Below are 15088 nucleotides of genomic sequence, written 5' to 3'. Positions count from 1 at the left end.
TTTTTGACAGTTTGATTAATATGTGTCTTGGCATGTTTCTCCTTGGATTTATCCTGTATGGAACTCTCTGTGCTTCCTGGACTTGATTAACTATTTCCTTTCCCATATTAGGGAAGTTTTCAACTATAATCTCTTCAAATATTTTCTCAGTCCCTTTCTACTTCTCTTCTTCTTCTGAAACCCCTATAATGCGAATGTTGGTGCGTTTAATGTTGTCCCAGAGGTCTCTGAGACTGTCCTCAGTTCTTTTCATTCTTTTTTCTTTATTCTGCTCTGCAGTAGTTATTTCCACTATTTTATCTTCCAGGTCACTTATCCGTTCTTCTGCCTCAGTTATTCTACTATTGATCCGTTCTAGAGTATTTTTCATTTCATTTATTGTGTTGTTCATCGTTGCTTGTTTCATCTTTAGTTCTTCTAGGTCCTTGTTAAATGTTCCTTGCATTTTCTCTATTCTATTTCCAAGATTTTGGATCATCTTTACTATCATTATTCTGAATTCTTTTTCAGGTAGAAAGCCTATTTCCTCTTCATTTGTTAGGTCTGTTGGGTTTTTATCTTGCTCCTTCATCTCCTGTGTATTTTTCTGTCTTCTCATTTTGCTTATCTTACTGTGTTTGGGGTCTCCTTTTTGCAGGCTGCAGGTTCGTAGTTCCTGTTGTTTTTGGTGTCTGTCCCCAGTGGCTAAAGTTGGTTTAGTGGGTTGTGTAGGCTTCCTGGTGGAGGGGACTAGTGCCTGTGTTCTGGTGGATGAGGCTGGATCTTGTCTTTCTGGTGGGCAGGTCCACGTCTGGTGGTGTGTTTTGGGGTGTCTGTGGACTTATTATGATTTTAGGCAGCCTCTCTGCTAATGGTTGGGGTTGTGTTCCTGGTTTGCTAGTTGTTTGGAATAGGGTGTCCAGCACTGTAGCTTGCTGGTCGTTGAGTAGAGCTGGGTCTTGGCGTTGAGATGGAGATCTCTGGGAGATTTTCACTGTTTGATATTACGTGGAGCTGGGAGGTCTCTTGTGGACCAGTGTCCTGAAGTTGGCTCTCCCACCTCAGAGGCACAGCACTGACTCCTGGCTGCAGCACTAGGAGCCTTTCATCCACATGGCTTAGAATAAAAGGGAGAAAAAGTAGAAAGAAAGAAAGAGGATAAAAGAAAATAAAATAAAGTAAGGTAAAATAAAATAATTAAAATAAAAAAATAATTATTAAGAAAAAATTTTTTAAAAAAGAAAAAAAAAGCAAACGGACTGATAGAACCCTAGGACAAATGGTGAAAGCAAAGCTATACAGACAAAATCTCACACAGAAGCATACACATACACACAGAAAGAGGAAAAGGGGATAAAATAATCTATCTTGCTCTTAAAGTCCACCTCCTCAGTTTGGGATGATTCGTTGTCTATTCAGGTAATCCACAGATGCAGGGCACATCAAGTTGATTGTGGAGATTTATTCCGCTGCTCTTGAGGCTGCTGGGAGAGATTTCCCTTTCTTTTCTTTGTTCGCACAGCTCCCGGGGTTCAGCTTTGGATTTGGCCCCGCCTCTGCGTGTAGTTCGCTGGAGGGCGTCTGTTCTTCTCTCAGACAGGAAGGGGTCAAAGGAGCAGCTGATTGGATGGCTCTGGCTCACTCAGGCCGTGGGGGCGGGGGGGAGGGAGGGGCACTGAGTGCGGCGCGAGCCTGTGGCGGCAGAGGGTGGTGTGACTTTGCACCGGCCTGAGGCGCGCTGTGTGTTCTCCCGGGGAAGTTGTCCCTGGATCCCGGGACCGTGGCAGTGGCGGGCCGCACCGGCTCCCCGGAAGGGAGGTGTGGACAGTGACCTGTGCTCGCACACAGGCTTCTTGGTGGCGGCAGCAGCAGCCTTAGCATCTCATGCCCGTCTCTGGGCTCTGCGCTGTTAGCCGCGGCTCGCGCCCGTTTCTGGAGCTCCTTTAAGCAGCGCTCTTAATCCGCTCTCCTCGCGCACCAGGAAACAGAGGGAGTTTTCCCTTACTCCCTTCCGGCTAGCCGTGGTGCACTAATCACTTCAGGCTGTGTTCTCGCCGCCAGTCGTCTTCCTGCGCTCCAACCGACGCCCAAGCCTCAGCTCCCAGCCCCGCCCTCCCCGGCGGGTGAGCCCCGCCCGCCCCGGCGGGTGAGCAGACAAGCCTCTCGGGCTGGTGAGTGCTGGTCGGCACCGATCCTCTGTGCGGGAATCTCCCCGCTTTACCCTCCGCACCCCTGTTGCTGTGCTCTCCTCCGCGGCTCTGAAGCTCCCCCGCTCCGCCACCCGCAGTCTCCGCCCTCAGCCTCCGCCCGCGAAGGGGCTTCTGGTGTGTGGAATCCTTTCCTCCTTCACGGCTCCCTCCCACTGGTGCAGGTCCCGTCCCTATTCTTTTGTCTCTGTTTTTTCTTTTGCCCTACCCAGCTACGTGGGGAATTTCTTGCCTTTTGGGAGGTCTGAGGTCTTCTGCCGGCGTTCAGTGGGTGTTCTGTAGGAGTTGTTCCACGTGTAGATGTATTTCTGATGTATCTGTGGGGAGGAAGATGATCTCCGCGTCTTACTCTTCGCCATCTTCCCCCTCTCCCCTCAGATTTTTTCTTAAGCGCACTAGGTCTGTGCTGTGTTGTAATTGGGGGTGGGGTACGGGGTGCACAACAAACAAACCAAAAAAACCTCTAAAAGTGCATGCCAGTCATGTACAGAATAACCCCAGAGCATAGTTTGATAAAACTAAAAAAAAAAAAAAAAAATGGATTTCGCATGACACGTTTAAAACTTCCAGGGCCAGGTGCTTCAGCTTCTAGTTAGTCAACAAGTTACACAGGTATCATGAAATTATTGCCCTGCTATTCAACAACCAAAAAGGGTTGTCATTAGCAACACCTGTTCCCCATTACGTCTTGTATTGCCTACTACTTGGGGGAAGTAATAAGGAGGATGAGGGAAGATGGGTTGAGGGTTTAGTTTTATTAAAATAACGAAGGTATTTGCATCGGTTGCTGTGACCTGTTAGGCCTCTGATCTTTGGAAAGTCTGAATGTTTAAGTAACATATTTTCAGATGATGATGCCAGACGCTCTTTCTGGGTATTGTACATACTGAACTTGGATCAGAGTAGCCAAAAGGCCAAATCAAAGTTGGAAGATGATATTAGGAGGGCCAGTAATGCATACCTTTCTGAATTTCAGCTATTGCAAAGGTTCTGCTGTTTTATTTTTTCACTTGCTATTGAAATGCTTATTCTCTGAAAATGTATTGCAAATGAGTCTTTGCAAATGGGGCTTGTGTTCTTCTTATCGTAAGAGTTTTAGCTTTTCCAATGCTCATATTTTCGCGCTGCACCAAACCTTTGTTTTTCTGCTCAGTGTGTCAGCACCAGCATTTTTTCTTTCTGAGTAATGTGCAGAATTGGTGTGCTGTCTTGCTCATAAAGAAGTAGAGCCTAGCTAACAGAGCTGCCCTACCCAAATCCCAACATCTTATTTTCCGGAAGACCTTTCATCTTAGTTTGTCAGCAAACTGGAACCTCTAACCTGACAGTGTAAAATTGTTGATGGTTAATTTTTCTTGTAGTGTTTGCTGTCATTATAGGGGGCAGATGTGTAGGTTCTGCTGCTAATGGGAGGGGACTTTCAGGTGTGGCAAGAGGCAAACGATACTGGAGCCCTCTGTTAATTAAAATCCAAGCAGCACTTTGGCAAATTGCACTTAACCAAGAAGCTAAATGCAGAAAAATGGGTTTATTAAAAGCAGAATTCACCTTGGAGTTGACATGCTCACACTTGACTTGATACTAGCAGGATGAATTGTGGTGACAGGGATCATTTTTATTGACAACAGCTGGAAATACAACAGCTATATTATTATAATTAGGATCAGCATCAAGTTGGATTATAATAGGGGCTTTCTTGGAGAAATGGCACAGTGTCAAATTTATAGTCACTAGCTAAATGAGTCTCTTGTATCCTCGACAAAGGGACAAAAACAGTTCCAAATGAAAACACAAACAGAGAATCCTGTTGTTATATTTCCTGGGTATTACTCAGGGTCCTATTTATCACACACCAACACTTGCCGCTTTGAAGAAACATTATCCCTCAAGGTTTACACTTTTCAATTTGCCTCTGTGGTCTGCATTCTGCATGCATTTCCATGGAGAAGCCTATACCGCAGCTTGACTAGAAATCTTTTCTGCTGTAAGATTAACCTCAAAGCATCCATTTTTCCCCCTCTGGGTAATCACTTGACAAATGCATCCACAAAACCTCTGCACACATTTATTCCAGTGTACAGGTACATCAACAGTCTTGAATCACTATTAGGAGAAATATCATCCTTGACGGAAAGTAGTGCTGCCTTTGCATTTCCAGGTGTCTGAAGTTGAAGGATGTGGATTTCCTGGGAAGCCAGACAACAGGCAGAAATATCCTGGAGGAGGATGTGGGTAAAAGCTTGTCTTAGCTTTGTTACAGTCCCCAGCCCAGTGGTTCTTCTTGGGAAGCGTGTGGGATTTGCATGGACGGGGAGATATGACACTCAAATATGGGAGATATTCACTCACATAACATTGAGAAACTTGTATTGAGGATGTGTCCAGTGCCTGGTCTTGTGCTGGCTACATCAAAATACATTGTATTTTTGAACCCACAGCAATTTTATACCACAGAGCAAATTGACTGGATGAGAGAATGTGAGATTTGTGTGTGTGTGTGTGTGTGTGTTTTCTAAGTCACTTTCTTATTAAAGACAAGAACATATTGATACATTTGAGAATACCTTTTTGTGTTTCCTCTTCCAAATTTAAGGAAATGAGCTATTTTTTTTTTCTTTTCCATTATGGTTTATCACAGGATATTGAATATAGTTCCCTGTGCTATACAGGAGGACTTTGTTTTTTATCCATTCTGTATATAATAGTTTGCGTCTGCTAATCCCAAACTCCCAATCCATGCTTTTCCCACCCTCCTCCCCCTTGACAACCACCAATCTATTCTCTATGTCCCTGATTCTGTTTCTATTTCATAGATAGGTTCATTTGTGTCATATTTTAGTTTCCATGTATAAGTGGTATCATGTGGTATTTGTCTTTCTCTTTCTGACTTACCTGAGTTAGTATGATAATCTGTAGTTGCATCCGTGTTGCTACAAATGGCATTATTTCATTATTTTTTATGGCTGAGTAGTATTCCATTGTTATATATGTACCACATCTTCTTTATCCATTCCTCTGTCGATGGACATGTAGATTGTTTCCATGTCATGGTTATTGTGAATAGTGCTGCTATGAACATAGGGGTGCATGCCTCTTTTTGAATTACAGTTTTGTCTGGATATATGCCCAGGAGTGGGATTGCTGGATCATGTGGTGATTCTATTTTTAGTTTTCCGAGGACCCTCCATACTTTCTTCCACAATGGCTGCACCAACTTATGTTCCCACCAACAGTGTAGGAGGGTTCCCTTTTCTCCACATCCTCTCCAGTGGAAATAAGCTACTATTATAACGACTAGGCAGGACTACACTTAATTATAAATTACAACATCCACCACCACTTAAAATTGTAAAAGACTAGTTTATTATTCAATCTCTCATGTAGATACACATAATGTACATGTAATTACAGTGACAATAAGCTCTCAGAAATATTGAGTAAATAACTCTTCTATACTGTTTGCATAAATTATTATATTTAATTAACTCAGTAAACCTAGGATATAACAATTACTGTCACCTTCCTGTTTTACAGATTAAGGAATCCAAGCTTAGAAAAGTTTTGTTACTTGGCCGAGGACACAGAACTAGTAAAAGTTGAGGATGGAATATAAAACAGGTGTTCTGGTTAGAGACAGTTTGACTTCAAATTTATCTTCTCAGCCACTGCTCTCTACTTACTAGTATCTCATTTGATCCTCACATAAAACTTTGAGGTTTGAAGAATAAAAACTATTGTTTTTGTATGTGAAAAAACTGAATCACAGAGCAGAGCATGTAAATGATGGAGAAAATGGTCCCCTACTCTTGCCTCAATGTTAGGTAATGTGATAGGAGTCCTCTCATAATAAGATAATATAAATTTATACTAACTAATGAAAATAGATGTAATCTTCATCAGTCTTGTAACAGTAAATTCTCAAGGAACTATCCCCAACTTCTTTTTTCTTTCTTAAATTTTTATTTATTTATTTATTTATGGCTGCATTGGGTCTTTGTTGCTGTGTGCGGGCTTTCATTGCGGTGGCTTCTTTTGTCACAGACCATAGGCCCTAGGCGCGTGGGCTTCAGTAGTTGTGGCTCACAGGCTCTAGAGCTCAGGCTCAGTAGTTGTGGCGCATGGGCCTAGGTGCTCCGCGGCATGTGGGATCTTCCCGGACCAGGGCTCGAACCCGTGTCCCCTGCATTGGCAGGCGGACTTCCAACCACTGCACCACCAGGGAAGCCCCCCAACTTCTATTTAATAAGAAATAATCTCCATGACTGTTTATGCAGTAGGAGTGGTTTAAAAATTACTTCATTTTATATAAAAATCTGAGCAAAAGTTCTTCACGGTAATCAGGGTAGAAATTAATGCTTCTATGGAGAAGAGTGAAGTTAAAATTTTAAAAGTCTGGTGCCCACTCCAGTTGTTCTAAACTGTGGCTTTACATCAGATTGCCTGAGAAGACTTTAAAAAGTATCCCACCCTCATCCCTGTATTGCCAACCCACAGATCTGAAAGGAACCCTAGGGATCTAAATATTTTTCAGAGCTACATTCTAATCCATGAGCAGAGGTGATACTCACAGGCTTAGCATGTGGTAATTTCTGTTCTAGCCCCTACATATATTATTTTGCTTGACCCTCACAGTAACTCTAATATTCATTGTAGATTTGAAATCTGGGGCTAAGACAAGTTAAGTGATTGGTCCAAAGAGAAAGAGGTACTTGTTTCAGAACATTCCATATGGAATTATTCCATCTATGAAACTATTAACCCCACGCTACTCTGTCCAAATACACTCACCCCACAAATATATGCAGAGATACTGTCATTGTTCAGACACTATCTAGATTTTTTTTTTTTTCCTCTGTGAAGACATTTCTTAATTTTAGAGTCCCTCACTAGAAGGTAAATTTGTTGATGACAGAAAGTTTTTACTTTGTCACTTCTCTTTTTCCAGCCTAAACAGAGCCTGGTACAAAATGCTCACACTGACTAACTTAGCATGATACAGATTATAGAGCTTGACTTTATTTTCCTGATAATGTGTTATTTCATAATGGGGGAAGATCATTTCTCCTAAAAGAAATCTAAATAAATACACAACAAAACAAAGGAAAACAAAAAAGTTATTGCGTGGTCTTCTGCATGGAAGAGTTCACCCTTTCTGATCAGTCTCTGAACTCACTTCTTTCAGTAATTCTTGAATCTTTTTCTCGCAATTCATTTTTTAAAATCTTACTCAGCTTACCCCCAGTTGAACATTTTAGATAAACTTAATGCAAGGACCAAAATAAGAAAATAAGCGTTGAGACCCATATTTATTGTCATTACCCAGTGTCAATGTTTTGTCACCTCTTAACTGGACTACTGCTGTAAACCACATAACTCATCTGATCACCTAATCTTCTATATCTCTGCCTCCAACTGAATCTGCAAGCACTAATGGAGGAGCCTTCTACCTAGGGTTGATCCCTAACTGATATATTTTCTCTCTTTCCTACAGGATGAAGCCAACTCTCCCCATCTTGACATTCACGTGCCCTTGTATTTTGTTCTCAGCTTGCATCTCCAACCTTAGCTTTAATGGCTGGCTTTTCCAGACATCTCTCCTCCTAGAAAAATCTAGTCACTTTTATCTTATTATCCTCCTCTCACCTGGAATGTTTTTCCTCCATTTCTTCTCCATCCCACACAATATTCAAATAACTGCAAATACTGTACTTTCATGTCCTCATTTCACCAGCTCGTTGATGAGCTACCTTTGAAAGTGAGTCTTTATTAATTATTTTTTTGATACCGTTCCCAGTATCTGGTGGAATGTATTACACAATTGACATTCAGAGCATTTTTTTATTTCTGACTGTAGACTTTTGTAGCACCTCTGAATCATCATTCTGAGTAAAAATTCCAATTTTACAGGACAATCAACTGCTTGACAAATATCATTACATTGTCCTCTGTAGTGACTGTAATTCAAAACACTTCAGAAAGATTTTGATTGGCAAGATTTTGCAAAGGCTCTACATTGTTTCAGCAAACGTAGAGAAATGCTGCTCAGATCCACCCTCAGCTCCCTTCAGGTTTAAAACACTCTTCCCTAAGCTGCTGGGAGTGTTGACAATTGACAGCTCAGGGCTGATGATCCCTCAGCTGAAGATAGCTCCCTGCACCAGGGCCAAGCCTCCATTCTCAGGGAGGTTCCCACAGTCAGTAACTGGTCAGTGCCAGAGTATAAAGTCCTGGATGGATCTCCTCAATGACTATTCCAGCTCTAGAGGGGAGACCACTGAGGTCTGTGTTGTAGCTGCATCATTGCCCAAGTGTTCCTTCTGCTCAGACTTGTCCTTTTCACTTTCCCACAGATGTTGATCAAAGAGACTCTTCAGTAAAAATTCAAGAAATTTTCATCTTAGAATCTATTTCTAGGAAACTCATTTGTGATAGGTACCTACCGTTTGTCATGAAATCATCAGATAATTTATTCATTCGTCCATCAGTTAGCAAATATATGTTCGATAATTATATGTCTGACGCTTACTGGGTGAGGAAGACATTGACCCTGCCCTCATAGAACATGATTCTGTTCCCACACCAGACTTCTCCAATTTCTCCCCACTTTCAGCAATTCCCAGAATTTCCCTCAGTCTCTCAGACTATTTTGCTTTTACTTATGCTTGACTTTTGTTTAGAATTCCTCCCCTGCTCTTCTTCTCCTGGTTAAACTCTACCTGTCTTTCATAATTCCACTCAAATGCACTGCCTCTCAGAAAGCTGTCCCTGACCGTATCCAGTCTGTGCTGGATTAAGTGAGGGATCCAAATCTGGGGCTATTGCATTCAGCTGAATGTCTAGGTACATTTGTCTCTTCCCTCCTCTTCCCTCCCACCACCAAACTGTAAGCTTCTTGAGTGTAGATTTTGTTGTAATATATATATTTTGTATCAGGCAAGCTGAATGTGTTCAATTGCTAAATGAATGAGTGAATAAAAATAGAAAATTAATCTGGGAAAAAATTAAGGTTTTGATTCTGTTATCCATAGGCCCAATTATCTAAACATGTTGATTACTTGGTAGTTCCAATATAATTTTATATTCTGAGCAATTAAATAAAATGGGATAAAATATTCCTTTGATATTTCTGCACAACTTTTTTCAGCAGCCAATTTTTCCAGGTACATTCAGTTGTGCTTTTGCAAAACTTAAGTGCTACATGTTATATCCATCATATTATTAACCTTATGTTTCATATTTCTTTGATATGTATCTTTTTCATATTCTCTAAGCCCACATGAATCTGATAGGTATCCTTAAATGAAAACTACAAAGGAATCTTAAATAATACCAATTCTAAAGGAGCTATCTTTATATAGTACTCCAACCTAGCAGTACTCTTTCTTTTAAAAGGTTTGTATATCATTGAAGTTATGATAGAGTAGTTTATCTCCATATTTTTAAAATGATTTATTTTCCTTCTTATTCCTACACATGGATTTCTGTATAATATGCTTGACAAAATTTAGTTCTTGGCAAAGAATGACGTGTTAATTATTATTTTCTCTCTTTCTTTCTTTTAGGTACGTCTGTCACTAATGTAACAGCTACCGATGCTGATGACCCAGTTTATGGAAACAGTGCGAAGTTGGTTTATAGTATCTTGGAAGGGCAACCTTATTTTTCCATTGAGCCTGAAACAGGTTTGTGGCCTAAATTTTGAATTCTATTTACCATGTCATTGCTTCAGGAGAATACTTTTCTTGGGATGTGGATTATGAAATGTTATGGTTAAGTACTTCACTGCCTATCAATAACATTTGAATGTGTTATTCCTGTGCAATGGGAGGTACATGGCAAGCCTGACGATCATTTTGATACATATTAAAATGAATTGCAGATCCTTTGTAGAGTATCACCTGTTTAACAGATGGTCTGGCACCATTGTTCATCCCTGGGAAAATGAGCTTATAAAGCAGGCAGACTTAAATATCAGATTTAAGAATAAATACAGTTAGTTATCGGCTGCATGATGCTTGGCAAGTAACATTTATAAAGCTTTCTAAGTTTCAACTCACACATCTAGAAAGTGCTGTGGAACCTTCGTTATAGCCTTATGATGAAGATCAGATGAAGCAATAAATATTAAACCTACAGTACACGACATGTGGTAATCATTCCATGTGTGGATATTATTACATTTGCTATTAGATTCCTCATTTGTAAAACAGGATACTGATATCTATGCACTAGAAGTCTTATGAAGATATTATTATTCTTGCCAATATTAAACCCCACCAGTATCCTGAGTCCAACGGTATAGATTTTAGCAAACAGGAAATAAGTTATTTAAAATATAAGACAAAACAAAAAAAAACTATTTTTAATGATTTGGAACATAACTTCATAAAATGATAGTTTTTGTAAATGAAGATATATCTTTTATTGTTTAATTTTAACAATGAAGTAAGAGAGTAAGCCATTTTGTCACACTTATCCTCTTGTTTTTTCATAGCACATTTTACAGTTATTATATATAACACCATCTTTTGTGTGTGCTTTTCTTCTGTATCTGGTGGTTTTGTCTGCAGACCTCCAAATAGAAAAATTCAGTATGTGGGCACATACACATATTGTTTCTTTGATTCATGAGTTTTCAGCAATATTGAGATGAATTTCCATGTCTTACCATTAAGTCAATTATTAATTAAATTAAAAATTTAAAGCCTCTCCTCACTTTTTTCTAATTCAAAGAGTAAAATCCTCATGCATTTAAAAGTGAGGAAAAAGTACATTTATACATAAATGGGTCATGGCTGAAAATTGAATTTAGATTTGGAAACAGGAAAGAGCTCTTGTAAAATACATTAATTAGGGGCATAATTACATTTTCTTCCTCAGTGAAAGAGGAAGTCTGCCATAACCTTCATCTCATTTGTGCTCTTTGATGACCCTGGGGAAGTGGTAGAAGAGGTAGTCAGCTTTGAATTTTGAGGGAAGAGAAAAAGTCTAGAGATGTCCTATTCCTTGGCCAAAGTCACAGTGAGAGTTGGGACCAGAGTTGGGACTCACACCCAGGTCCTTAATTTCAAAGCCAATGTCAGATATCTTTGAACTTCTCTTTTCATAGGCAATAGTTATGGTGTAGTGGCTTCCACAAAACAGAAATGTGTTAATTGCTTAAGGGGAATTGAATAGTTTCCTCCTTTGCTCCTTGGCTATTTGTTTGTTTACTGGAATCTCAAAAGTTCACCATTTACAGTGTAATATAGTGAGAAATAATTGACACATAACTGTATATTAGTTTCAGATGCATAACATAAAGATTCGATAATAGGTATGTATTGTGATTATCATAGTAAGTCTCATTAACATCCATCACCACACGTAGTTATATATATTTTTTTCTTATGATGCAAACTTTTAGGATCTACTCTCTTTGCAACTTTCAAATATACAACACAGTATTATTAACTATACTCACTGTGCTGAACATTATGTCCCCAGGACTTATTTACTTTATAACTGTAAGTTTGTATCTTTGGATCAGCAATGGATATTAATCCAGCAAACATCCAGTCAGCATTCACTATGTTCCAGGTGCTAAATTAAGTATAAGGAGACAAAATTCACAAAGGCTAATCTCAGCCTGCAAGTATCTCACAATCCATTTTGGCAGACAGACTTTTTTTTTCCAACATAAATACAAGGAAGTATGATGATGCCATTTAAATAATTTATATCTTAAGAATAACTTACCATGAAGTACAGAGAATAAAAGCCCGCTACTAAGTCAGAGGATTTGGGCAATTTTAAATCTCATTGACATATACTGCCATTTGCTTAATTAAATATTGTCAGCATCATTTAAGATTTACATTTTTACTTAGCATAATGAGTGTTTATCTCAACACATTCATTTTAGCCTTATTATTTCCAGTGTGACATATACAAAGTTATCTGACTTATATTTTAGAAAGTTATTCTGGTACTCTTGTGGAAAATGTAATGGAGAGAAATGAAACTTGAAGCATATACATAATAGTTGCTTAATAAATATTGGTTGAGTGAAGTTGAGGTTTTTAACTAAAGCAGACACAATACAGAAGGAAATAGAGGCTAAATTTAATAATAAGGTCAGCCTAAGTTCTTTAGCTGAAACATCACTATGTGTGAGTGAAATGTAAACCTTATTGTGTAAATGTGTGCGTAATTACACTTGAGTGTGTTCAAATGAAAACTGAGTGTTAGTTGTTCCCAAAGCATCTAAATTTGTCAATCTCTGAGGCCTTTGTTCTCTTTTAAAAAAAAAAATGAAACTGGTATGAATGTATGTGTGTGTGTATAAACACAGAAACAGATTCAGAATACTTTTTAATATTTTCTATTAGAAAAATATAGGAAAAAATGTACAAAGACCAGTGAGCATTTGGATTTTTTATTTTGTAAGTAAATGGAAAGAAAATACCCTTCCTGGTGACCAAACGATGTGTACCAGTTGTGTCCTCTGGGAAATAGACTCTGAGGTGGAGTTAGGAAAACAAGTGACTTGCTAGGGGGTTAATGACTGTGAAAGATAGAAGAAGCACTGTCTTAGTTCCAGCTGCTATAACAAAATACAATAAACTGGGTGGCTTATAAGAGTCAGAAAGTTATTTCTTAGAGTTCTAGAGGCTGGATGTTTGAGATCAGCGTGGGCATGGTTGGGTTCCGGTGAGGACCCTCTTCTGGGTTGCAGAGGCTGACTTCTCCTATCCTCTTGGAAAGAGAACAAGCTGGCTGTCTGGCCTCTTTATACATGAACGCTAATACCATTCATGAGGGCTTCACCCACATGATCTACCTCTCAAAGCCCCCACCTCCAAATACCATCACAGTGGGGATTACAGTTCCGTGTATGAATCTGGAGAAGGACAAAAGCATTCAATGCACATCAGAGATGAAACAGAAGTAGGCAGGGAAGCCCATCATACTGTGATGCAGACAGATCTCATACCCATGTAAGTTAGGAGGAGAGGACATAGGATAAGGCAATGTAGATTTGACAGCATCTTGGCCAAACCCATAGAGGTCCCTGGAACAAAGATTTCTCTTAAAAGGAGTCTCATGGTACACACAAATGACCAGGCTTTATTATCACCTGCCATGCACAGTCATTGGCTGGGATGTGTCTGGGAAGAGTAGGTCCTCTGCTTGAATCTTAAAACCGATCCTAAAAATGCCTCAGCTGGAGGTTGTCGGCTAACTGCACTCTTGGGCAAGTTCTTTCTTGAGAAGAAATCCAAGCGGTAGGCCTCTGTGGCTGCCACAAGGCATGGCAAAAACAAAAGAGAAAACGTTGAGAATGTGATGTTTATTTAAAACAATAATACATAAAATTAGTATGTGCTTGGTGAATTAGTCAAAAACTGATAGTAGGAGTGTTAATAGGTACATTTATTGGGGAAAAAAAAGGCTATTGTGCTATTTTGATTTATAACAAGAAATGTATATTTGGTCTTTGTCCCAGTTTCTGGCACAGAGCTCCTAAAATCCTTAGAATTTCCTAAGAGGTGAGAGTGATAAAGGTGTCTTTTGTTATGTTAACCAGGTGACTTAGGGAACCAATGTTCTGATTAAAGGATTGGAACTTTCAGTCCCACCCTCAGACCTCTGGGGAGGAGAAAAGGGCTGGAGTGTGACTCTTTTGCCAATGGCCAATGATTTCATCAGTCCTGCCCTTATAATGAAGCCTCCATAAAATCTGAAAAGGATGGGGTTCAGAGAGCTTCTGGATTGGTGAACAGGTGGAGATTTGGGGAGAGTGGCACCTGAAGAAAGCATGGCATCTCCACACCCTTTCCCCATACCTTGCCCCATGCGTCTCTTCCATGTGGCCATTCCTGAGTTATATCTTTTTACAATAAACTGATAATCTCGGAAGTGAAATGTTTTTCTGAGTTCTCTTAAGAGCTCTAGCAAATTAATTGAACTCAAGGAGGGGATCGTGGGGACTTCTGATTTATAGCCAGTTGGTCAGAAGAACAAGTAGCAACCTAGACTTGCAACTAGAGTCTGAAGTCCAAGAAGGGGGGTGAGGGAAACTGTGATCTTTAATCAGTTGGTCAGCATGGGTGACAGCCTGTGGAGCCTGATGCTACCTCTGGGTAGAGAGTGTCTGAACGGGGTTGAATTGTAGGACTCCAGGCTTCTATCTGGAGAATCATTTGGTGGGATGATCTTTATAAAGAAGATTGCCCATTGACCACTGTCAGCAGGTCACTGATGCTAGAATATTTTCAGTAAAGAAAAGGAAACCAGAACATAGGAGATAAGAATACATTTATGTGTCTTGTTTTATCCTCACAAGAATGCTAAGAACAGAGCTCTGGACTTTGGAACAGAGAAGTTCTGCCCCCTTGCTTGCTACTTCCTAATTTTCTGGAATTATTTCCTGTTGCCATAACACATCAATCACTATGTCGGAGGGAGAGCTTCTCCTCCTGTTTTAGGTATAAGCTTAAGACTGCAGAAAGATTTGCCATTTTTTCTGTTTATCATCCTCTTTGAGCATCTCATAATCAGTAATTATCTTGTAATTGACTTGTTTGTAATTCTAAGTCAGTTCTCATGCTAGAATGTATAGTTCATGAAAGAATGGGGCTTGTCTGATTTGTTCATTTTGCATCCCTATGCCTAGCAGAGTGTTTGGCCCCTAAAGTCATTCAATAAGTAGTGGAGATAGGAAGGCAAGAAGAGGTTGGGGTGGGGAGGAAGGATAGAAGTAAGGAACAAATTAATAAAGAGAAAGAGAAAAGCTTGCCACAGCTCAAGGAGAAGATGTGTGAAGCACCAGGTAGGAAATCCAGCTTGCTTTCCAGCCTGTCTTCTTTCTATTTTTATGGTGGGAAGAACACCATTGTAATCTCACATGTGATTTTTGT

The 15088-nt window shown here is 39.8% G+C and overlaps 1 protein-coding gene across 6 annotated transcripts in view; it reads left to right on the top strand.

Moving 5' to 3' along the window:
• Positions 1–15088, top strand: part of CDH8 (cadherin 8) — a 380312-nt gene that overhangs the window by 176898 nt on the left and 188326 nt on the right. For all 6 annotated transcript variants that reach the window (XM_060288665.1, XM_060288664.1, XM_030863783.2 and 3 more), the window contains one exon: positions 9749–9868. In XM_060288665.1, the coding sequence (XP_060144648.1) occupies positions 9749–9868 (120 nt within the window). The remainder of the gene's footprint in view (positions 1–9748; positions 9869–15088) is intronic.

This window comes from Globicephala melas, chromosome 19 (assembly GCF_963455315.2).
Source record: "Globicephala melas chromosome 19, mGloMel1.2, whole genome shotgun sequence".
In the NCBI taxonomy this organism is placed as follows: domain Eukaryota; kingdom Metazoa; phylum Chordata; class Mammalia; order Artiodactyla; family Delphinidae; genus Globicephala; species Globicephala melas.
Note: the sequence above shows the minus strand (reverse complement) of the source record. Positions and strands in the feature narration are given on the sequence as shown.